Source organism: Anas platyrhynchos, chromosome 1 (assembly GCF_047663525.1).
Source record: "Anas platyrhynchos isolate ZD024472 breed Pekin duck chromosome 1, IASCAAS_PekinDuck_T2T, whole genome shotgun sequence".
NCBI classification, from domain to species: Eukaryota; Metazoa; Chordata; class Aves; order Anseriformes; family Anatidae; genus Anas; species Anas platyrhynchos.
The window spans coordinates 113,468,082-113,493,824 of record NC_092587.1 but is presented as its reverse complement, the minus strand read 5'-3'; the positions used below and the strand labels follow the sequence as shown (position 1 = coordinate 113,493,824).

Here is a 25,743-nt window from a genome sequence, read left to right as displayed (position 1 = left end):
GCCCCCTCCCCCCGGCCTCTCGTCCCCGCTGATGCCTTTTTTTTTTTTTTTTTTTTCTCCTCTCCTTGTTTCCCGTGTCTCCGCAGGTGCTGGTGCAGGAGCTGGAGCAGCACCAGGTCTGTGTGGAATCCCCGCCGCTCTCTCGCTGTCGTAGAAAAGCTTCTTAAGTCGCTCGGGTTTCTTCCTCCCAACTTTTTACCCCCCCCCCCCCCCCCCCCACCCCTTCCACACACGTTGTTGTTGTGGATGTGATCTCGTCCCCCCCAGTCCCCTCTAACTTACTTTCTTCTTCCTCTGCTTAGTTACTTCCTAAACGGTTGGATTGGGAAGGAAACGAGCATTACAGAAGTTATGAAGAATTGGTAAGACTTTTTTTTCCTCTAAAAAAATCCTTTTAAATAGCACGGTAACGCTGGTGTCAAGACGTTTAAACCTTTAAAAGTAGGCCCAAAGCTTTCACATGCCTGTTCTGTTAAGGCGCTGGAGTCCCTGGTGGAAAAGGCGTTTGATGTCTATACATTAGACTAACAAAAACACAAGTGGTGGTTTAAATTGAGGATATTGTTTACATAGCAGAGGTGGAGCTTGGCGTTGTGCAGTGGTACATGCCGCTGCCTACAGACGGGCAGGAGCCAATCTGCAGCACGGTTTCATTTCAGAGTTTCGCGAGCAAGTTTGTCAAGCACGTTTTGATTTGACGGTATTTATTTTCTGCCTGTCTTCCTTCATCGGTCCCCTTCAACAGATTAGGAAATGAAACCGCTGTTCAGAAATCAAGGCTTGGCAGTTGTGGTTCCCTACGAGCGTGCTCTCTTTCTCTGGCCACTCACTTTATTTCTGGTCATAGCTTTGTTTCTAAACATTGCAGAGATACAAGTGACCTCTCAGTGGCATGTACTTAAATGCCTTCTGCTGCCGATATTGTTTGCAACAAATGTTTTCTTCCATCCCGTTTCAGAATGGAAAGCTGCTTTTTTCTTGGCGGTTTGTTTATCTGCTTCTTCAGTTGCAAAATGTATTTAGCGGTTTGAACCTTGTGAGGTGATGGCCTGGTGGTGCCTGGCCACTGTAGTTGTGCTGGTTTATTGTTCTTGTGTTTTCTTTAGACAAATGTTTATTCACCACCCACCCCGGTTAGGCATTCCAGGTTAATGGACTTCTCCCTTACCTGTCAGCTTGTGTATTGTTACAGTTAGATCCCCTGTCCCTTCAGTGTAACACTCAAACGCTTCTGGGTAGTGCTTGTGTAGAGAGAGAATGATATTTTGTGTATAACGTTTTCTTAATTATTTAACTGCTGCGTAAAATGATAAACTGGATTCCATTTCTTTTAGTTGTCAGTGTGGTCAGTTGAGCAAACAAGGACTTAAATTAATGCTTTAAGTCACTAAAAGGCCAACTCTTGCTAAACAGGAATACTTTCAAGCTCTGACTTGAATTTAGCAGACATGAAAGTAGCATTGAGTTTAAAAGGGCTTTGTCTGTTTTTCTGCTTGGTTGTTTGTTTTTTGACCCCAGTTCTTCTGGGACTTCAGGAGTTTCCTGTGTTCACGCATATAGAGTTCTCAGATGAATTCTTTAATATGTGCCACTTCTACTTCTTTTCCCTGTACAATTCACAAGAAGTATCTATGCAGGATAATTGTATTTTAGAATACTCAAAATTCATCTTATGAAACTATTAGATTCTGCTTTTGAGGTGCTTTGGGAACCTCTTGTCCTGCCTGTCTCACTCTGAATTTGCGTTGACTGCAGATAAATAACAATCAAGTGGTATGATTATTTCTTTTCTTTTTGTTCGTCATGGAAAAGGAGCAAGAGTTTAAAATAACCATCTTTCCGGAATCTGAATAAAGCTACTTTTAAAAAGGTGCTAGGTTTGGTAAGCATGCTTCTGTAAGTGATTCCTGATGATGGCGTGCAAGCAGAACGGTTTATAATACTTGACATAGGTTATGCTGAGCGTCCTGTCTTGAATATCTTGGCTGGTACTACTCTGTGCCAGTTGAAGAGGCAAAAGTTAGAAAGAAATGACGAAAAAGTGCATTTTTATAGCCTTAACAACTATATTTGTTCTCATAATCAACCATAACCATTTGTCGAGCTGATTTACTGCAGTATGTTTGGTTGTGTAGTAATGCTAACTGTTTTACTGGTGTTAACCAGCTGCTTCCCGAGGAATATACCCTAAAGCCCCCCAGACTTTGTACATTACATGTTTTTTTAATTCTTAAAGCATGTTGGGTTGTGGCTTCGATCATATTGTTCTCAATACTCTGTTTACGTTTGGGCAACTTTTTGTTGAGCAAATCTTACTTGGCAGCACATGGTATTTTCTTCATGCCCTTCTGATTGTGGGATCAGCCTTATCAAGACTTTTCTCATTTATGTTCAGTCACGAGGCTGAGGGAGTAGCATCATGAGCTAGTTCTGCCTGTGTTTTCAGCAACACAGGCAAGAGGCCACATGCAGACGATGTTGTGGTCCTTCGTCTCTCTTGAATGTCAGGGAATTGCCTTGCTGCTGGAGCAGCAGCATGGCTTCTGGCTCTGGCTGGTTCTTATGCGGCCCGATCACAGAGTACAGTACATGGGTATGTTTGTACCTGCTGATTCAGGCTTGCCACTAGCTTAAAGTTATGTTCCTCTTGGTTTGGTGTACTCAAGTCTGTATAAACTCTGCGCATTTAAGTTCTGCATTACTGTGATTAACTTCATCGCTAGTTTAGGAGTTCTTCTGACTGACCTCCGGGGCAGGTGGGGGAACCCCAAACCACAAATCTGTTCTTGATGGAGGCATCTGGGTGTATGCGGGGAAGTATTTTTATTTTTAGACTGCTAGATGTAAATAACGTGGGTTCTCCTCAACTTGACAGATGATTGTTTTGATCCACTTGGTTTAAGGAAGCACGGCAGTCTCGTATTGTGTAGTACTGGTTCTTCAAGGAAACTATGTTGTACTCAGACCTACTAGACTGCACTTTACTGAACAAGTACTATGCACTGACGTACTAGTTGCATAAATTCTCTTGCTTGATTACAACAAAATTTTCCATGATCTTGAGTTACAAGTGCCTGACTTTTATTAATAAAGAAGTAATTGGGTGAGTTAGAAGACACCTGTTGTAGGGTGCCATGTGAATGAATGCCATATACAAGAATATTGCAGACTTTCTGTAGTAAAATACTGATGTGCAGTAGGTAATTTTACTGAAGGTGTTTTCACTACAGCTCTCCCATTCCTGAAGAGCACTTGCTTAGCTCAGTAGATGAGAACTTTACAGAACTGTTGTTTTGTAATTTGAATTTGGGTATATTAAACATTGTTTGAATATTTATATGAATTTTAATGCTTTTAGATTAATCTGTTCTGTTAATCTGTACCCATATATATGTTTAAAACTTTAATATCTGTCAGGTGCTATCCAACAAACATGTGGCTCCAGACCATTTATTACAAATTTGCAAGCGTATTGGCCCAATACTGGATAAAGAGATACCACCCAGCATTTCGAGAGTCAATTCCTTGCTTGGTGCAGGGAGGCAGTCCTTGTTACGTACAGCAAAAGGTATGGATTATTTGTTGTTTGAAATGGGTATGATGCATTTTCATAAGTATCTGGTAAAGATTTTGGGGTTATATAAAGGCAGTGAGCTTTTTCACCAAAGCGGCCCATGCTACTTTTGCACTGTGTTTAAGGAACCAGAACGGTGGTGATTTATGTCTTAATAGGGTAACTACATGCTTATTGTTGTGAAAAGGAAGTTTTAACTTGTATCACGAGTTACTGTTACTCTGAGTGCTGAATGTTGCCAGTTTTTAGTGTTAGTGTAAATACAGTGAACCATCAGGGGACAGGTGCTACTTCTCTCCCGTCTCCCAGCACACTGGCCCCTGTGGTTTTTGATTGTGGTTGCTGTTGTACTGTGTTCAGTGCAAATCTGAGGCAGTAAAACCAGTTTTCTGAAAGTTTTCTTGGTTAATGCAAATGGCATCAAAATTAGTACATGCAAATTCTGTACGTATGCAGAAAGTAAGTCCGTGTCCATAATTTAAGGTGAACGGTTGGCAATACAAAAGCATGTGGTTTATTTTATATGTACAGAGTAGATTTTGGCTTAAAATTTGCCTCTTTGATCATTTTGGGAGAGAGGGGCATGTTCATGTGTTTGTAGAAAGTTTTGTTGGATAGCTAGATACTGTGTTGTGGGACTAGTTCACTGGATGCAGTTGTTCTTCAGTTATCTGTTCTAACTGCTTTAAAGAACGTACACTGATGCAGTGACTGTTTCATCCCTAGAGTTGGGATTGCAGTTATTTCAACATGAGTGAGTCAAAATGGTTTTGTGGTAAAGTTAAGAATCACAGAATTGCAAAGTTGGAAGGGAGCTCTTGAGATTGTCTAGTCTGATAATTTCACGTTAATAAACGTGCTGTATATTTTGCACAATTTTTTTTTCTTAAATACTTTTGCTCTGAAAATGAGTATTAAATTTCAGACAAAGTTTTGCGTTATGTGAATTGCAGAGGTGTCACCATTCAGAAGCAGTATCAAAGCTTATTCCCCCCTTCCCTTCCATCATTATAAAAATTTTTCTCTCCCTTTCCCTGGTGCCTTACTGTTCATTAAAAGTTTGGGGGCTTTCAGTCTTCTAATTTTTTTTTTGAAGTTATTTTAATACTGTGTATAAGACCTTCTGAACAGCATTTTTATCATGAGCTTGTGACAAACTTCCACTTGATTTTAAAGATTGCAGGAACACTGTTTGGAAGGGCTCTGCATTTGCTGCTCTTCATAGAGGAAGACCTCCTGAAATTCCTGTAAACTATGGCGCACCACCAAATCTTGGTAAGCCTTGTTCAACACCCATCTCTGTTGATATGAGCTTATGAGGTGTATCTTGATACGGGTCTTGCTATGACACTGAAAATTGCACCTCAGCTGGATCTGGAGGCTTATCTGGAGACCTTTGTATGCCTTCGGTGGAGTTAGGTGCAAAGGCCTGCCCACAGCACTAGTGAGATAGTAGCCTCTAGGTGAGGTCTGTCTCTTAATAAAGCCTGTGTATTAAGTAGTTAAACCAACAAGTATTTATGAACCCTTCACCTTTGGATGGAAGGGCTGTTGTGTGATTTAACGTATAGAAAGCCAATGGAAAATAAAGATAACATTTAGCACTTCATATTTAGAGGCAGAAGTTTGGATTCAACCAAGTTTAAAGTACTCTCATGCTTATATACACAAAACAATTGGAAATTCAAATAAACAACAAACGTGACTTTTTGAAGTATTAAAGTCACTCATAGTAAATCCTTAAGTAATGTATTACTGAAGGTAAATAATGGTGTTTTAGAGTAGACCTGTTTTACATGTCAATATGCTAATTCTTTGATTTCTTTGTGTTCTAGTGGAAGTATATCGAGCAAAGCATTTAACTGGATATGCAAAGTTCAGTACTTCGTTTCCAGGAAGTATGTATCAGCACGTAAAGATGCACAGACGGATTCTTGGCCATCTTTCTGCTGTGTATTGTGTTGCGTTCGATAGGACTGGACATAGAATATTTACTGTGAGTTGAAATAAATCTGAATCTGAAAATAATCATAGTTGGATGCTAGGGAAAGAACTTTGAAATGCAGGCTGTGCTAAAACTTCTTGAGGTGGATATCAGTACTGTTAAAGTAGAGCTGATGAGTTCCGTCTCAGTGCTGAAGTGTGATGATTTGGTAAAGTAAAAGGTCAGAAGCATCTAAGAAATAGTTGTACTTCTTGTCAGTACCTGACTAGATACAGATGCAGGAGCTTTCTTCAGTGATGTAGTTGTGTGTTCAGCATCTTTCATGTTTTTCATAAAGTGGTAGAAGAGAAATTGTTTTACAGTCCATTTATTGGTCCTTGCCATTTCTGTAAGGAATCTCCTCAAATTTAGTCCAGACTTGTTGCTTTATATGGCACAGGTCTGCAATCTTGAACCATAATTAAAATTTTGTTTCTTAGTATGGGTCATATGATGTTATTTTTGTCAGTTTTAAGTAGTATACAGAGTTTTAAACAGATTTGTAATCTTACTAAGCTCTGAAAAAGCACAGGTTCTTTAAAGAACACCTAAACACCCTGAATGCCTTTTAACTCCTTGCTAAGCATGATAAATATTTCTTTCTAGGGTTCAGATGACTGTCTGGTAAAGATCTGGTCAACTCATAATGGCAGGTTATTTGCCACGTTACGTGGACATTCGGCAGAGATTTCTGACATGGCTGTCAATTATGAGAACACTATGATTGCAGCTGGAAGCTGTGATAAAATGATCAGAGTGTGGTGTCTGAGGACTTGTGCGCCAGTTGCTGTCCTCCACGGGCACACAGGGTCCATTACCTCATTACAGGTATGTTTTGCATTAATCCTTCCATTTGCTGATCGGTACATACTTTGTGCAGCATTAGAAGTTGTATTGAACAAACAATGTTTGCTTTCTTAATGTGGAACAAATCAGATGTTAAAAGTATTTGAAAGTAAAGCTGCAGGCTTGTAAAATAAAACAGTGAACACAACTTGACCTAGCGCTAATTTTATTTCTGTTAGTAAGTACTGCAGATTCTCTAAGTAAAAATCAGTACTTGCATACAAATAAGTGAGTGGTAAATTTACAGAAGTGGAAAGAGGAGTCCATAAGCAGAATTTAGTACCTTTTAAGAAAACCTTTGTGCATGGCTTAAATCTTAAAAAGTCCTCTTGGCCTTGAGGACTATACATGCAACCTAGTTATTTGTGCTTCAGCATGTAGAAACTCTTAAGATGTGGATGGATTGTAAGAAGCAGACAGGTCATGAGACTCAAAGCTAAGTTTCACTTGACAGCATGGTATGGAAGGTTTGAAGGTATTTAAATTGTAGAAAACACAAAGTCATTTGGGGGAGGGGGCTGGGATTTTTGCATCTGACTTTAGAGTCAGGTGTGGTAGTAGGATTTAGGTTGGTGGGATGCCCTAAGATTAGCTAGCTATCATATTGGTAGGGAAATAACCACTTTTCTTGGTTGCTTGTTGAAATTGGGAAACATGCTTACATGAATACAGCCATTTGTCTTTGGGTCATTAGCTCTTTGAGAGGAAAATCAGTGCCTCGTGTCCAGGTTGTGGAGAAAAGTACTTTGTGGTTGCTGTTACTGGGTTAAGAAGTAGTTCACCAAGTGTTCTTACTTGCTCATATCCAAATGCAAGGAACTGATGTTCTGTTTACCATGACAGCTGGCATGTGAATGGCAAATAAATTTCACTGTGTATGTCTCTGTGGTTTTTACATGACTAAAATTATTTTGGTGTTACTGTGTATATTAAGATCTGAACATTTAAATATTGATGCCAAAAATTGAAACCACAAGAGAAACCTACTTATTTAAAAATAGGTTCCTTGCTTCCTTGAAGTTCCTGAATAGTTAATGTGAAGACAAGAATCCATCTTCGCTTATAGACACTAAATGAAAGATGGTAGTGCAGAATCCCCCCGACGTTAGCTTTTATAATTTTGTAGATGAACTACCTTGATGTTGAAAGACACGTAAAGCCAGTTTGTTAGAATACTTTGAGAGCTGTTCCCAGGCAAACACCAAGCCCTCTACCTGTGCTGTTTGACTTGTTGGAACTGGAGTGACACTGGGTGACGTTCTGGGTGACATTGTGCCCCCCTGGTGTCAGTTCCTGGAGATGTGGTGTGCTGGTTTATGTGGATGGCTGTTCTGGTCCAGTAGGTCATTCTTACAGCTTTGGTGATCAGATACTTGTGTTACTGTCAAAGCTGTGTAATTTCAAAAGTGCAATGATGTTTAGTGTAATGTGTTAGGAAACAGTAAGTTCTGAGGAGTAGCTGAGGTTGTTTAGTCTGAGGTTATTTAGTCTGGAGGAGAGGAAGCTGAGGAGAGTCCTCATTGCTTTCTGCAGCTGTCTGAAAGGAGGCTGTAGCAGGGTGGGGGTCAGTCTCTTCTCCCAAGCAACAAGGGATAGAACAAGAGGAAATGGCCTCAAGTTGCTCCAGGAGAGATTTAGATTGGAAACTAGGAGACCTTTCTTCACTGAAAGGGTTGTGAAGTTGGAACAGGCTGCCCAGGGGAGTGGTGAAGTCCCCATCCATCCCTGAGGTTATCAAAGACGGGTGGATGTGATGATGAAGGACGTTGTTTCTTGATGGGACTTAGGTCAGACTAATGGTTGGGCTTGATGATCTTGAAGGCCTTTTCCAACCTCAGTGATTCTATGATTTTATGTTATGTATTTAAATTTGAAAGCATTTTGATACCTTGTGCTATTGGTGGCCCTTTAGACTCTGTCTTGTTTTGGGCTTTGTAATTCCTTATTTATCAGATAAACCAGCATCTCATTATCCATATTTGCTGTGTTTGCCAAGCAGATGAACAGGCTTACAGGAGGGCTGAAGAGGGGCTACCTGCCAGCTTTTGCAGTTCAATTAAAAAAAATATAGTGGTAGTAGTAATTGATGAACAATTTAATCAACTTGTCATGTAAAGCTTTCTGAAAGGGTGGCTTTGTGCACAGCAATAAAAGTGTTTTAAGCATGTATGAAGACTTCCTAAGAAGTTGTATGTGCTTGGTTACACGTACTCAGAGTCTATCTCATAACTTAGGCTCTGTTTAATTACAGTATTTAAAAAGCAAACATATCTATGGAAATCTGCTTTCACTTTTTTTTTCCGGTGCTCTGTCTGCTTCTTACTTCTTTGACAAAAATTTTTAGTGAGTGCTTGTGGTTAGTTAAAACTTCCAAACCAAAGCAGTGAAGGAATTGTTATATAATGCAATAATTGAACACAAACTTATTCTAGAGTATAGGAGGTGTTACATCTGAAACATTAAAAAATTGTCAGTTATCAACAACTGCTTTAGTTAAAACTTTAATTCAACAGTTTTAGTTAATGCAATATTTCATATTAGCATTTTTAAAAGTTCCTGAAAAGTTCTAAAATGTCTGGTTTTGTGTGTTTCTGACTTCTACTTTTTTCCCCCCTTTAGTTTAGTCCAATGGTAAAAGGCTCCATGCGTTACATGGTCTCTACGGGTGCAGACGGAACTGTTTGCTTTTGGCAATGGGATACAGATTCCATGAAATTCAAGTATGTAACTGGGTTGTTGGTGAACTCCTCTTATGCCATACTCTGATTAAAATAAGTTGAGTGCTTTGGCAAATGTACTTTGGCTTAACTAGTTCAAAAATTTGTCTGTGTGATTTAAAAAAATATTGTGGAAATAATCTGTGATGTAATTAAAGCACTATTGCTAGTAACACTTTACAAATTTGTTACTCTGTCTGGGAAAATGAGACGAGTTTGCTGGATTTTCTGCTTAATGTCATTCTTAGTAGCTACTTTGTGAGATTATGGCCATGTCAACTGGAGGAGTACGCACATGACTGGCAGAACAGGAAACCAGTCTTTTAAATCACATTGTGCACTATTGCAAAACTTGTATTTACTTCTGTAAAGTGTTATGAATTTGCCTGGTGTTCTGCAGTAACAAAACCTAGAGGGCCTTATTTGAAGTCCCACTGGTGATTTGTAATGCAAAAGCACGAGTTCAGTACCTCGTGGATATGTTTTGGAGGGGATAAATCATACTTCTCACAGGATGAGAGAGAATACACACTCTTTGGCATATCATCTTATCTTTGCTGGATAATAACATTTTGCAGGAAGAGTCATAAGCTGCTGGATGTGTGGGCTTCAAATACCATTTGTGTGCGTACAGAAATTTTGAAAAGTAAACCTTTCTGCTCATCCTCCTGCACAAGATGCCCAGGTGTTGTTGTTTAAGGAGTACCTGTTATGTAGATGTTCAAAGATGTTCTGAAATTATGTGCAAAGCTAAGTTGAGTGACGATTCCTGTTTCAAGCAACTTCTTCTTTTTGTAGCAATCGGCCAGTGAAATTCACAGAGAAGCCTAGGCCAGGAGTTCAGATGCTTTGTTCTTCATTCAGCGTAGGTAAGTCATGTGCAGATTGAATTTAGCACTGTGACTTCTCTTCCTCCATGAGCACGTACTACGATACTCTTCTTGTGACAGCTTTAAAATATACAAGCACAGCCACCATGTACTATGTAATTGTATATAGGTGGATTGTTCGCCTGGGACATAATTAAATGTCTTGCCTTAGCTGACGGTGAAAGACCGTGGAACTAAGTGATGCTATTTTCGAATTGCCGTTGGTGGTTTGCTGAAGTAAAAGTCAACCTGATGCTTGTTTGCTCTTTGCGTGTGTTTACTGGATTTTTATATTTGACTCCTGATTCTGTGCCAGTTGTATGCAAGGATTGTCATAAAGATCCCTTCTTACTTAAGAATCCGTAAATATATCTGTAAAAGTGCTTCAGTCCTGCTTCTAGCCTCCTTTCATTCTAATCACGTGGGTGACTTTTGTTGGGATGCTTGCTTGTACCAGACAGCATGAATGTCAGAAGGAACTTGGGAACAGAAATGAAATGCAACTCATAGTGTAGCTTGTTAGCTCCTCACAACAAAAATGTTTTGGACTACCCTTGCAGGAGCCAAGAAGCAGATGATAATATTGTTGTACCGCACTGGTCTGCTTCTCCTGGCGTACCTATACTTCCACATGATTGTGAAGTGATTCTTAGGCCACAAATGACACACGTGCTACAGAATTATCATATAGATAATTCTGACGATTGGCTATATTCCCTATAATCTAACATCGGTGTGCACAAGCAGTGGTGGTAGATGTTTCAGCATTCCTCTAGTTAAATATTTTCAAATTTTTGTAACATTGAGCATGACTGTTTTTACCATGTCTGAGAAGGCTTTCTGGGCTGAGAGGGAGGTTTCATTCCACATCTGTATGTCAGTGGAAGTTTTTAGTTACTTGAACTAAGAATCTGAGAAATGTGATCTATTTTAATTTTCTTACACGGTAGCTTGACGTTTTTTTTTTCCACAGGTGGTATGTTTTTAGCAACTGGCAGTACTGACCATGTTATAAGGATGTATTTTTTTGGCTCCGAAACACCTGAGAAAATAGCTGAATTGGAGAGTCATGCTGTACGTAAGAATTTTAAATCTACTGGTTAGTCACTTAAAGCAGTATTAAAGTAGCAAGTTAATTTTGTTAGTGAATGTGTAATAATGTTTTTATCGGATGTATTTTTAGAACCTACATAGATTTCAGCCGGTTACCTCAATGTGACTTGACCATTTTAAAGGTGGCAGGAATCTCTGATTTTAAACTGTGTGGTTTGCTCAGTTGTTACTCTCTATGATGCGAGTGTGCCTATCCACTTATTATATTATGTACACAGGAAGTATGTATACTGAGAATATGAATTTCATTATGCAGGTATTTATGTTCTGACACATTTTCTGTTAAATCTTTAACTGGGGATTGAGGTTCCAGAGTTTTCCAGAACCATTACTTTTTTTTTTTTCTGTAGCCTAGTCTAGCAGATCCTGCCTTCTAAAAAATCTAAGGGAAACTTGGCTTGCATTCACATGAAGCTTGAGTAACGTTTTATTTTTTCTTTCCAGTACTTGATGCTCAAAGAATTTTTAAAAAAATATTTTTTAATGTGTCTTTTATGCAATCAGTGCAGTGAATTTTCCCATGAATAGCACTTGGGTCCTTACATTTATATAATTTCATGCTTAGATTTTTTCACTTAACTTGAGTATTTAACTTTGTTTCTTACAGCTGTCACTGTTAATGTGTCTTAATCTTGCTCTCCATTGTCATTTTTGAATGTAAACATAAGAATGTAAAATTGATCATTAGTAGGGTTCTTAGGGTGCTGGATAATGTCACTTACACCTATTTGTATTGCTCTGCTTGTAGGCCAGTATAGCTTGGTAAAATGATTGTGTATTTCAGATGAGAAGGCAGCTTTTCTGCCAGGTATATTTTTAACACATGATTTAAAATCTCTGCAGAATTCTGTACTGTTTAGATGTTCTTTGTGACAGAACATCAGTTAAGACAGTTAACTTTTTTCCACACAGTTTTAGTTTTAATACAGGGAATTTAGATTTAGTTGAACTCTTAAATCTCTTTCAGAGGCAGCTTTTCAAATACTCCCCTTTCTTAGTTTGTTTGCTTTGATAGTTTTTTTTCTAATACCAACTCTGAGTTTAAAGTGGTATGACTTGATCAATGCATATTCTATCTGTAGAGACTTCCAGCTCTGTAAGATAAACCAATTTGAGTGTGGTATCTGCTTTTCCTGTTGTTTTTATTATACAATCTTACATTTCTTTAAGGAATATGTAAGTAGGAGAGGGAACAATGGGTTTCTCTAGATTATAATTGGTTTAGGACTGGAAGTATATGTTCCAATGCAAGTTAACTATCTGCCAAGCTACTAATGGATAGTTATTTAATCTGTCTATATGTCACATTTAAAAGAAACATTTTTGTAAAGTTTGCATTTTAAATATAGCATTAATGATTAGTGAGTTCTTGTAAGTCTGGCTTGGCTCAAGCTTCAGTAAAGCTGTTATAATGAAAAATACATACTGTACAACTTCTTTCAGATTTTTTTTGTCAAAACCGTATTTCATGTTTATAATTTCTAACAAACTGTTTTTCTTACAGGACAAAGTTGACAGCATTCAGTTTTCTAACAGTGGTGATAGGTATGTTAAAAGATGCTCAAATGTAAACAGATAATACATTGCTTTGGAATTAAGTGTTTTTATTTTATTTGAATTTAAAGGTCAGGTTTGGACTAATCCAAGGGGAGTGTAGTTAAGCTGCAGCTGTGCACCTCAACTTTCTGTTAATCTTTTTGAAACATTCTCTTCAGACTAGTTGAATTTGTACTTATCTGGAGGAATATTGCCACTTCTTAACATACCTGATGCATTTGTGGCTTCATAAACCTCCTTTTTCTTCTCCTTCCCTTTTGGTTTCAACAAGTGTTGGATCCAAATATTGAAGCAGTGAAAATGCAATGCAGATGGTCTAAAATAAGTTTTAATCCTCATTTTTCTATCTTACTATTATTCTTTAGCTAAATGAATTCAACAATTTTACAGCTGATCTGGGGGGTAAAAAAAAAAAAAGTGGCATAAATTCCATTTGTAAATCTTCATACTTTAAATTCAGAGCATTGTCTAAATTGATCTCTAATTGGCCTATAACACATGAAAATAGGGATTTTAGCCTTCAGGGCAGACTTCCATCTGCAAATGTCAGTTGCAGCTGTATTTTTGTGTCCTTTCTCTTTTGGAAAGCCAAGCAACTATGACTAAGAAAGCTAATAGTATTCAGCTTAGAAGTTGTAACTGTTGGTCTTTTGAGTGTGGTTTTCTGTAATGAGTCACCTTTGGTACTGTTGTGTTGCACTGATCCATCTCACTTGCATGGATTACCTTTGAGGGCACCGCCTGTCTTGCACTTTTGCTTGGTGAAGCTTTCTGTGGAAGATGTTTAGTATTGAAAAATACTACTAAAGTGAATTGTAGCTAATTAGAGCATACATGTAGTCATGATACACTCAGTACACAAACTTTCTGTGGGAGGTCTTTCTCAGGGTTGCGATTCATGGACTATGGAGATGGTCTTCTCTTTTGTGCACAGCTGTGGGTGAACATCTCAGCTTTTGTTATTCTGATCTGTCCTTGCCTCTACATCAGTATCTGATACCTTGCAGTTTCAGAACAGGTTACTTAAAATACGTGCTTAGAGAATTGTAACTGAGAAAGAGTTGAGGATAAAGTTGGGAATTGAGTTTAGCTTTGGAAGTTGCTTCTCTGTTCAGAGTGTTTTGACAAGATGTTCAACTTCAGAAAAACTCTTTATAGAATCACAGAATCATCAGGTTGGAAAAGCCCTTTAAGATCATCAGGTCCAATTGTTAATGTAGCTCTGTCAGGCCTAGCACTAAACTATGTCCCAAAGCACCACATCTACAAGTCTTTTTTGAAGACCTCCAGGGAAGGTGACTCCCCTACTCTCTGGGCAGCCTGTTCCAATGCTTCACAACTCTAGGTTGTGCAAATCAAAACCTCCCCTGGTACAACTTGGGGCCATTTCCCCTTTTCCTATCCCTTCTTGCATGGGAGAAGAGACTGACCCCTACCCTGCTACAACCTCCTTTGAGGCAGTTGTAGATCACAGTAAGGTCTCTCCTGAGCCTCCTTTTCTCCAGGCTAAATAGCCCCAGCTCCCTCAGCTGCTCTTCATAATACTTGCTGTCTGCTTTACCAGCTTTGTTGCCCTTCTTTGGACATGCTCCAGGGCCTTGATGTCGAGTACCGAACACAGTACTTGAGGTGCGGCCTCACCATAGCCAAGTACCAGGGGACAATCACCTCCCTGGTCCTGCTGGCCGTGCTATTCCTGATACAAGCCAAGATACTGTTGGCCTTCTTTGGCCACCTGGGCACACTGTCAGCTCGTGTTCAGGCGACTGTTGACCAAAACCCTCAAGTCCCTTTCCTCTGTACAGCTTTCCAGCCACTCTTCCCCCAGCCTGTAGCATTGCATGGGGTTGTTGTGCCCCAGGTGCAGGACCTTGCACTGAGCCTTGTTGAACCTCATACAGTTGGCCTCAGCCTGTCATCCAGCCTGTCCAGCTCCCTCTGCAGAACCTTGCTACCCTTAAGCAGATCAACACTCTTGTCTAACTCGGTGTTGTCTGCAGACTTAATGAGGGAGCACTTGATCCCCTCGTCCAGATCTTTGACAAAGATTTTGCATAGAATCCATCCCAGTGCTGAGTCCTGGGGGGTTTTCCTGGGCTTCTGGAAGGAAAGCTAATAACAGGTAACAGTAAAGAGCTCTCACGCAATCGAAGATACCACTTTTGCCAGTATTTCACTGTGATATTTTAAGTTGTAGCATTGTGTACCTCTGAAAATACTTTAAAACAAAATCTTTTAACTATCTTTTAATACTTCTTCAAGGTTTATAAGTGGCAGTAGAGATGGAACAGCTCGGATCTGGCGTTTTGAACAAGCAGAATGGAGGAGTATTTTGTTGGATATGTCCGATCGATTACCAGGGTAAGTGAAGCGTTGCCTTGTTTTAATCTGTTGTGTGAGGTCAGAAAGTTTGAAGAACTATGAAGCACGCTTAAAAATTAGAACTTAATGTTATGATCGGGTGGTGTGGTCTTATCAGGACATTACACAGCACTGAATAAACCGGAAGGGTGGATGATTTACAGGGGCACAGAAAGCTCAATCCCCTTTCATAGAGGCTAATTTGGAGGTGATTAGATGGGGGGGGTGGACACCTAGGTTTTACTAGGTGATTGGAAGGTAAATGTAAGTTTTTCTTTTGTCATGAAGACAAAGTGTTTTTGGTAGAAACAGAGTTATTAATACTTGAGACTTGACTGGCATCTTTCTGGCATAGTAGGTAGGTACAATTATATATGTGTATGATTGAGAGTCTTTGTGAGGTAGGTTATTTAGTTAATGCAAAATATAAATATACTGTGCGGAAGTATGTTTCAAGGACAGCCCATTCCTTCAGATAATTAAGATGCTGAGAGGAACTGTGTGGTATCCTATACGTGTAGTTTGGTGAGAGAAATAAGGAAGTAATAGCTTGTCTGATTGTTAACACTGAAAAATAGGTTATTTTTCTCTAGCTTGAGATAGCTTGGGCTAATAAAAAAAAATCTCATACCTGTATAACTCTTTAAAATAGTGATGCATGTTCAGAAGAGGACAAATTTATGAAGCCAAAAGTAACCATGATAGCTTGGAACCAAAATGATAACTATGTTGTTACGGCTGTAAATAATCATCTGCTCAAAGTTTGGAATTCTTCTACAGGGCAATTGCTTCATGATTTGGTGGTATGTAATTTTACTTGCTTTTTTGAAGTACATGGTCTTTCCATACTTAGAATGGCATGTGCATGCTGAGTTTGTTATTAGGTCTGATTTGTCTTGAAAGCTCTATATGACTGGTAAGGCAAGTGTAGCGTTCCTTGGAGCTGTTTTTTAACCAAAACTAACAGCTCTCTCCTGCTTTTGAACAAGACTTCCCTAGGTGCTGTGTTGAATGTGCCTCTCCAGTAAAATGAATAAAAAAAAAAAAGCAAACAAATAAAAAGCCTTGCGTATTTTTAGTAATTCACATTGATCTGGCAGAAGCTCCATATTTACAGAGTTCTTGTTTGAATCTAGGAAATGATTAAATTTCAAATGATAATAAGTTTCTGGCTGCCTGGAGTTTTACCCTGCTTTCTATGTGCTTCTCTAATCCTCCAGGTAGAGATCCAGATACCGTGGAATTGCTGTGAAGTTTCTAAAAGTCCATATATTTTTTTTGGAGGCAGCTTGTAGGGATCTCACTTTCAAAAAGGCTGAGTGTGAGGCGAGGATGGTACAGTGTTTTTAGGCTCTACTGTAAATATCCTGTTGATTTGGATTAGTCCTTTTGATTTGCATGTGACTTTAATTTTGAATTTTAGGGTCATGCGGATGAAGTATTTGTCTTGGAGACCCATCCTTTTGATTCCAGGATAATGCTGTCTGCAGGTCATGACGGCAACATCTTCATATGGGACATTACAAAAGGCACAAAAACAAAGCATTATTTTAACATGGTAAGACTTCTTTTAACTCTTTTTTTTTTCTCAGCACACAGCATTGTGTTCAGTTCCTAGGTAGCGAATTAACTGTCATCAACAGACATACCTGCTGGACCTTTTTAGAAAACAATTCATCGGAAAGCAACACCAGCAAAAATTCAGTTCAGTTTGTTTATAGAACTTTTACCTTTGAATTCCATGGCTACTGTAACTATAGGTGCAGTGTAAACAAAATCCGTTTTTAATAGAATAATGTGGCAGAAAAGGAGGCTGATGTAGCCTTCGTTGTCTGCTCCCAACTTCCAGTTTCTACTTTGAATAAGGTGCCTACCACTGGACCATTTAGTAAGCTGAGTCAGTTCACTAATCTAGAAAATTATTTCCCTCTTTCTTGTACTACCTCATTACTCTAGGGCTTCTGAGTTGAGTCAGGTCAGGGTGCTCTGATAAGCTTCTGAGTCAAGGAAGATGAATTGTGAGAATGTGTAGTCAGGTGGGAAGAATGTGAGGCATGGGGGAACAAAGTAAGATACTGCTTTCGTCATAGTTGAGGTCTCAGCTATTCTGATTTTACCTGTTCTTCAGCACTTCCCAATCTGTGAATACTGCTAATGGTTAACACTGGGACTCTTCCATTCCTTGTTACTAGTGACCTAGAGACCTTTTTGCACCTCATTCATAGTAACTGTTGTTAATGGAAACGAGTTGGGTGCCACTGAAAGGGTCCCCTTTCAGATCACCATTTCAGGAGACAAGTGTTGGCATTCTCAACTGTTCTAAAAATGATAATGTAAACCTTAGTGCTTTTGGAGAGCTCCTGTGATATTCACTATATTTAACAGCTTTTTGATTAACACTTTTAAGTAGGTTGTCATCTCTGAGGCTTCAGTCTGATCCAGTGTTCATATTAATTTCTGTAATCCCTTTTTTTTTTCTGGTTACTGTCAATAGGAAGGGATTTTTTCTTAAGCTTTAAGACTCCCTGTACTTCTCTTCAAAGTGGTTTAACAATCAGTTTGTATTAGCTACAATTTATTCTTCATTAGTATACTAACAGCTAAAAAGCCTCAAAAAGATATATTTTTTTTAAGCATTAGGTTTTCCATACCCTTTAGTGCCCATCTTTTAAAATGGTATGATTCAGAACTTTAATATGTCAGGGAGACAAAATAAACTGAAGTGATAGGGCATTATCTGTGCTTTAATGGAGGTATCTGAGAAGTGCTTGGCTGCTTTTGATAGAATAACTAATTTTTGATGCTGCATTTCTGTTTGCTCAAAAAATTTGATAAAATCGTCTTGAGTTTCTTTCCTTCAATCTAGATTGAAGGCCAAGGACACGGTGCTGTTTTTGACTGTAAATTTTCACCAGATGGGCAACATTTTGCATGTACAGATTCTCATGGGCATCTGTTGATATTTGGTTTTGGCTGTAGCAGGCCTTATGAAAAGGTAAGTTCAGCTTTTTATTAGAACTGTTTATTTAAGCTTCTAACTGAAATTAGATTAGCTATGTTAATTCCCCTGAAACATCACATATAAGAAGAGTTTTATGTGTAGTGGATCTAAATATAACGTGTTTCTTGATGTCTGTGAGTTTTCTTATTTGTATGGTCCTGGCACGGCAGAAACAACCAGTGTCATAACATGCCTCTGGGGAGTAGCTAGTAAACTTTTCCTGAAGTAAATCTATTCATCTTCCAGCCTCCTGATTTGCATGTTAATTGTTTGAGGACATATTACTGTTATTTCTGATTTCTCAAAATGGGTTTATGTTTGAAGACTGGAATGTATCACAAAGTTTACTGCACTGCTACCAAATTAACAAAAGCAGAATGTTTCTATGTTAAGAACAATGTGCTGTTTTATTTTCATTATTAGAACTTGCAGTTCCTTAGACCTTGTATTACTCAAACCCAAATTCACTGTAGCAGTCTAAGCAAAAGTAAATAAGTAGCCAACATTGCTGACTTTGAAATACTAGGAAAATGTGTATAGGATCGAATGCTTTGCTTTTTTGAATGTATCAACATGTGTTTCTGTTCTCTTGAAATAGCTCTCAAAAGTGCAGTTCTGGCCTATGCTTTTCTTCACTTCCCCCTCAGTTTTTTTAAAGTTGCAATGGTAATTCTGTGTTTGTCATTTTAAAGATTTTTTTTCTTGTTTTACATTCTTAGCTGAAATTGAAACTTACTCTCTTCATCTTGCTCATCATCTCTGGGAGCAAAGATTCTGACTGTGATCTAATACTTGTGTAACTGTTTTCCTTCAGCTGCATGGACTTAACAGACAGTTCAGTTGCAGAAAACTTTTCTGGTGGACGTTGCATGATTAAGAAAGAACTTTACTTTGAGAACTTATGTTGAACTTGAGATTTCCTTGCACGGAAATCAAGGAAGCTTTCTTAATTGCGTGGAAAAAATTAGAATGGGATGTAAAATATTCTGAGTTTAAAGTGTAGAGGTTTTAAGTGCCATGTAAAGTTACCTCTTTTTATTGTTTTCTAAAAGCGTCTGTATTATCAAAAATGAGAGCACTGCAACACACAGGTTATAGTAGTGATGCGTAACTCTTCTAATTTAGAACTTACCCTTTTACCTTTTAAGGTGGCTTTAGATATTTTAATTAGTGTCATTTGTTCTTTTATGTTCTCTAGCACACTTCTTTTTTTCTTTCCAACTGACAACATAAAACCTTCATTTCTTTCTAGATTCCTGATCAGATGTTCTTCCACACTGACTATCGGCCACTTATTCGAGACTCTAACAATTATGTCCTAGATGAGCAGACTCAACAGGCTCCTCATCTCATGCCCCCTCCCTTCTTAGTAGATGTGGATGGAAACCCTCATCCGACACGATATCAAAGATTGGTGCCGGGAAGAGAGAATTGTGCAGATGAACATTTGATTCCTCAACTTGGATATGTAGCAACAAGTAAGAACGTTCTTGCTAAAGATGTACATCCAAAACTTAGCTGTGCTGCAGTAATTCTGAGTGGGAAGAGAGTAGATATGTGATATAAAAACACTGTTTTTCTAGCATGTTTACAACTATCACTTGTAGTTTTATTCACTAAGGATGCTGAAGGGTCCCAAAGTGAATACTATTTTAAACAACAACAACAAAAAAAAGGAACTCAAGTGAATGCCTTTTTTTTTTTTTTTTTCCCTCCTTGAGCTGGCATGCATAAAGTGTTTGAGTTTTAGGCTCCATAAATGTCTCATTTGAGAATAAGTAAGTTGAATCATTTCCAGAGCTTTTCTTGTGTTTAGTTGCAGAACGTGTCTCAGTGTGATGTGAACAAAGATTAAATCATTTGCCATCATCAGTCAGGTAACCCATGCGTTTTGTCATTCTGTTACACTTTGAAAGGTGATGGAGAAGTGGTTGAACAAGTTATAGGCCAACAGACGGTTGATCAGGATGAACAAGGCATGGAGCCCAGCATTCTTGATGGCATGATTAGGCAATTACAGCTACAACAAGATCAAAGAAATGGAGCAGATCCTGAATCTGCTTCAGGTGGCCCACAGAATGAAGGAACGCCTAGAAGAGGTTAGTATTTGCTGATACGTTTTTACCTGCTTGTTTTATCTCCATTTTTATTACTCTGTGAAATGGATTTGAAATAAATCCACTGGAGTCTTCTGGACAGGTAAATCATGAGATAATCCTCCCACTGTATTTAACGTTGGTGTTACTTCACCTTGGATATTGTGTGTAGGTCAGGGCTCCACAATATAAAAAGGATGTTAAGATACTTGAATGTGTCCCGAGGAGTGCAGAAAAGTTGTTAGAAGGGATTGAAGGCATGTCCTGTAAGGAGAGGCTGAGGACACAGGTTGTCCAGTCTGGGGGAAAGGAGGCTGAGAGGTGATCTTGTTGCTCTCAGCAGCTCCCTGAGGAGGGGAAGCAGAGAGGGAGGTGCCTACTTCGGCTCCCTGGGAACCAATGGTAGGACACTTAGCGACAGCACAAAGCTGCAGCAGGGGAGGCTCAGGATGGACATTAGGAAACATTTCTGTACTGTGAGTGTGGTCAAACAGGCTGCCTAGAGTGGTGGTGGTTGCTCCATGCTTCTCAGTGTTTGAGAGATGTTTGGACATTCCCCTTATTCATATACTTTAACAGTTGCACTTGATGATCTTTGTAGGTCCCTTCCAACTGAATTATTCCATCCTATTTCCAAAGGACTTTAACTTTGATATTGTTTTGGTGACCAACATTCCCTTGCCAGTAGTAACTGGTTAAGATGTTTTTTTTCTCTAAAACACTCTTATTCCTGTGATTAAATTGCAAAACAAAGCCTTTTACTATTCCTTTTAAAAAAACATTATTTTTATTGTAGAATGCTGTGCTTTTAGCAATATGTATAGAGTATGCAGATGTCACTTACAGGAACTACATTTATTCCGAAAACTTTAAAAGAGAACCAGTATTTTACTATTATTCAAACTAGGGTCTCTTCTTCCATCTTTGCAAATTTAAACTGGAAACTTAACGATGTGTGTCCATGTACTTTTAATTACATATGGTCAACTACAGGGAGATTGCTTCTTTGAACATCACTAACCTCACCACTGCCTGAAATAGTTCAGAAGAACACCTGTCACATTATGCTTACTTTCACTTGTTTTAAAGTAGTAGTGGAAACAACCATTTAAAAAGCATATGTGTACTCTCACTACATGTTCTAGAAGACAGATAACTTCCTAAATGTGATTCCTAGGCTCTAGTATCGTGGAGATAATAAATAAATAAATAAATATGTAAAGTGTTGTTTATTCTTACTAGTGATAAAAACTAAGTTTCCCATTCTGTGTAGTCTAGAAGAAATGTTTTTGCTTGTGCATTTTAGTTTTTAGAAGACCAAGTCTGGACATCCAGTCTCCTCCCAATATTGGTCTGCGCCGTAGTGGGCAAGTTGAAGGTGTGCGTCAGATGCATCAAAATGCTCCACGAAGTCAGATGGCTACTGAGCGAGACCTTCAGGCTTGGAGACGAAGAGTTGTTGTACCAGAAATACCACCAAGCTTACTCAGGTCTGTAGACAGCTGACTAAACTGCTGACATGACTAGAGAGAATGTATCATGCTATTATTTTTAAATCTAGTGTTACTAACTAAACTGAAGGAGGTATATGGTATGAATTAGAATAATTTAATGGACAGCTGTGATTAAAACTCTTAACTGTGAAGTCTATTCAAAAAGAGTGGAAAGTTAGTTTAATAAAGAGTGATTCTCCAACATTTCAATATTGAGTCATTTCAAAGGACAGATATCCAAGATTCTTGCTTTTTTTCAGAAGAAAGGGGTGTAGGTTAAATTCACATATGTGGAAGAGTTTGGAGAGATTGCCCTTGCTAAGTCTCAGAAAAGCACAATGCGTTATGACCAGAAGCAGCATTGCACGCTTGATATGCTAAAGCCAAGAGGTGTACTGTGAAATTCAGAACAGCACAGGTTCTTGAATGGAGAAATGAGGTTGACTTCAAAAGTACTCTGTCCACATCTGTGAAAAAGGAGAAATAATATTGATATGTAAACAATTCTTTTTAGTGATACAGCCACGATGTGTTCCAACTACACTGAAGTTTTTAAAAAGCCTTCGCAGTGTTGAATACTTGGAGGTAGAAAGATTACAAAAGGAAGAATATAGATTCAAAATGGGGTTGCAGAAGTTAATTATATTCTGATATTTTTGAGGAAGGCTTTTTTAATATCCAACTTCTTTACCCTATCTGGAAGTGAGAGGACTTGTGTTATGTTTTAGGCACATGAACAATAATTAATGTCTGGAATTAATGTAATGGAATTAGGTATTAGGGCTTTTTACATAGCTCTTTTTTAAGAGAATGAACTGTTTAAGTTCAATGTTGTTAAAGGAGATAAAGAATTAGATTTTCTTGACTTCCTTGTAGGAAGCAGGAAGAATATCGAATTGCAAAAGGGGAAGAAGAGAGAGATCTCTATGCAGCAGAGAAGAAAAGGAAGTCATTCGAAAAGGTATGCAACATCTTTTAGGAAAACAGGTGTTCTGCATGGGTTTAGGAGAAATCATGCTCTTAAAAAAAAAAATAAAAATGAAAGCAGACACTTCCTGAAGGTATAGTCTTCAAAGGTTCCTGCTGAATCATCTTCTGCTCATTGCAGGTCAAGGTTTGCTTCCAATTGTGCAGGTCCATGCTAAAGCATTGACATGCAAGTGGGAGTGTTCAAGATCCTGTGTTTGGAGAATTATAGACTATAATGTGATGCTCTGTGCAGTTTTACTTTAGACTACAATGTTTTGTGTATGGTTAATTTTTATCAGAGTTGCCCTACTTTGAACAATTTCTTCATTTCCTATTTTTTGGAAGAGATCAATAAGAAGGACCAATTGGTTACTGCCCTGGCTTTGTAAGGTTGTGGCCTGATTCACTGTGTCTTGCAGTACAGAACAACTCGATGCAAGAGCTGTACTGCATGATTCCCTTAGATGGGAGGAATTGAGGATTTCTGGTCTTGATTCTTGCTATTTGTCAGGTGATATGAATTGTTGCTTGCGGTAGTGTAGAAAGAGCAATTATTTCTTGTGAAAAGGAATTGTGATGTGATGAGGCTGTGGTGCAATGAGACCATTTTACTTTTTATGTTAATCAGTGCTTTAATACACCCTTTGACCCCCATAAGATGTTTGCAAAGTGTACATTTTTGTGTAACTCTTTGTACTTCCTACGTAAATTAGAGCGACTCCGAGTCTTCATTAATACAGTCTAAGCGTAGACTGCATAGACGGAAATATCCAAATTACCGAACACGGAATAACATTGAACAACTTGATTCTTCTGATGAGGAGAGAGAGGACTGCCTTGGTTTGATGGAGCAGGTAAGTTCTGTTTTGACTTCTGTTTTGTGAACTCAAGTTTCTTAATAAGTGAGGTTTCATAAAAATATATTTTCTCTTTTAAAACAAAGAAGTAAACCAAACCTCTTACATTAGGGAAAGAATTTCTGTAAGCAACATTCTTGCTAATGTAAACAAATAACTAGGTTTGAGAAATATTACAGTTGCCTTAATAGTGATAATGTTTCATGTCGCTTGAGAAATGGCTAAGCTATTTCTGCTGAGAACCTTTTAAGTCAAATCTACAGACCAATGCAAAAACACAGTGTACAGTGCTGAGGTTGGCTTAAGCTGAGATTTGGATTTTAGATTTATTTTTTTTTTGCTTTTTCTTTGTGAAAACTGCAAAGTTTTAAATTTAAAGAATTTTTATGGTCTAGGAATTCTTCTGCAGTCTGTTAATATTGGCTGAGTACTGGCTCAGAGTTTAAGGGATGAAGCACAGTTTTGCTGTAAATAACAGGAGGTTTTGACTGTTCTGATATCAGATGTTGTGAATGAGTGCTATGACTGCTTGCATTGCAGTTGTTTTGTCTTGTACAGAAGGAAATAGTCTCAAACTGGGAAAGAGGGAAGGAGTTGACAAGGACAGATTTTTTTTTTGGCTAGTCTCTGTTGTGGTGGAGAATGGTGAATAAAGCGGGAACATTCAGGAGATAAGATAATGCTGTAAAAAAGATGTTTTTCTTTGGAAAAGGACTCTTGGCCTCTTAATGAAGAACCCCAGTGTCTTTAAAAAAAAAAAAAAAATAACATTAAGGCGAACTTGAACTTTTCATTAAATTTATTTAATGTGGGAAGTGGGTAGAAGGGAGTTGACAGAAGACTTCTGGCATCTGACAAATTCTAAGCACTCAAGCTGTGAACAAGTGAGCGAGCAATGTGCACTGTTATTTGAATACTACATATACTTAAGTAAATATGAAGCGACCTTAGAACATCTGACATCCAGTCTTCTGTGTTTTTAATTTTACAATTTGTAACATGATTATTATACAAACTTCTTATAGCAGAAAAGCTATAGAAATCCTTTTTTGAGATCTCTTGTATTATGAAAATAATATCTTTAAAAAATCAAAACAAGAAAATGAATGACATGAAAATGAGCTTTGGTAGATGTAGGAGAAAGGGTTGCTTTTTTTAATCCTACTATTTGTAGGATAAAAGATCCTATATGCTGTATGAACAGCATTGGTTTTATGGGAGAAACTGTTGACTCGGTTACTCTGACATACTGATGAACAAACTATCATGTTGGACTAGTTCAAACTGTATTGAACTTGACGTTGCAAGTCAGATCTTGTTTTTTTTTTTTTCTTGACAGTACATGGCTTGAGACATGAGCAATGCATTATATTACTTCAGTTATGGAAAACTTTAAACATGAAGTTGATGTAGATGTTAAACAATAGTCAAGATATTGATCATGTTGTAATATATTTTGCTATATCTGGACTACTTAGTTTTGCACTTAAATGTATGCATGAAAATTACTGATCCGTTAATACTAAAAATACTAAAATACTAAAATGAGAAAAAAAACTCCTGAATTAAAGAAAAATATACAAATGTTTCTCCTGCAGCAGAATATACCCATGCTGTGTTTGGATGGGAGATGTAACAGCTTTCTTTGATTTGTTCCTGATGCAATTGTTAAATTCTTCCTTTGCATTCCAGGGAGTTAGATTTTATTGTATGCTTTATATGACCTGGTGGTGGCATCAGTTTGCAATTCGAAACAGTCAAAACCACCAGCTAGTTCATTCTAATAAACAATGTGAACTTAGATTAGTAAACACTAAGACTGTCATATGGTAGGGGGATGAAAGCATAGCTTTGTGAAGACAGGCTACAGCAGGTAGATCCACTCTTGGCTAATAGGCATACATGAGTGGAGAACGTGTTTTATGTTGAAAACCATTAAAACATGCTGTGAGAAAGTTTTGGTTTGATTCAGATGTGTATTTTTAAATTCAGGAAGCTGAAGAAAGTGAGGGCTCTGGCTCATCTGATGAAGAGGAAGAGTGGAGAAGTGACAAGAAAAGCAACACTAATAGCTCCAGGTAAAAGCAAACAAATTCTAGCTTTTGCTGTCACAAATTCCACATAAATTTTGTCAAGTTAAAGTTTTATGGAAGTTCTAGTGTGATTCATATGTAATACTTTAAGATTACAATACTGCAGTGTCACTGTTGTCATTATTTAGTCTTCTGTTTTTCCCAAACGCTTCTGTCAATTTATATAATTTCTAATCCTTTTACTTGCTGGATTTTCTTGCTAGATGGTAAGGC

The 25,743-nt window shown here is 38.1% G+C and overlaps 1 protein-coding gene across 2 annotated transcripts in view; it reads left to right on the top strand.

Annotated features, from left to right (window-relative positions):
• The window catches only part of BRWD1 (bromodomain and WD repeat domain containing 1), a 58,390-nt gene that overhangs the window by 830 nt on the left and 31,817 nt on the right, over nt 1-25,743 (top strand). For both annotated transcript variants that reach the window (XM_027449090.3, XM_072027060.1), the window contains exons 3-22: nt 87-116; nt 303-362; nt 3,418-3,568; nt 4,751-4,849; nt 5,410-5,570; nt 6,165-6,386; nt 9,024-9,124; nt 9,920-9,990; nt 10,964-11,064; nt 12,608-12,648; nt 14,923-15,021; nt 15,674-15,824; nt 16,445-16,579; nt 17,888-18,016; nt 19,275-19,500; nt 19,939-20,121; nt 21,425-21,608; nt 22,488-22,572; nt 23,294-23,434; nt 25,430-25,515. In XM_027449090.3, coding sequence (XP_027304891.3) covers nt 87-116; nt 303-362; nt 3,418-3,568; nt 4,751-4,849; nt 5,410-5,570; nt 6,165-6,386; nt 9,024-9,124; nt 9,920-9,990; nt 10,964-11,064; nt 12,608-12,648; nt 14,923-15,021; nt 15,674-15,824; nt 16,445-16,579; nt 17,888-18,016; nt 19,275-19,500; nt 19,939-20,121; nt 21,425-21,608; nt 22,488-22,572; nt 23,294-23,434; nt 25,430-25,515 — 2,456 coding nt within the window. The remainder of the gene's footprint in view (nt 1-86; nt 117-302; nt 363-3,417; nt 3,569-4,750; nt 4,850-5,409; nt 5,571-6,164; nt 6,387-9,023; nt 9,125-9,919; nt 9,991-10,963; nt 11,065-12,607; nt 12,649-14,922; nt 15,022-15,673; nt 15,825-16,444; nt 16,580-17,887; nt 18,017-19,274; nt 19,501-19,938; nt 20,122-21,424; nt 21,609-22,487; nt 22,573-23,293; nt 23,435-25,429; nt 25,516-25,743) is intronic.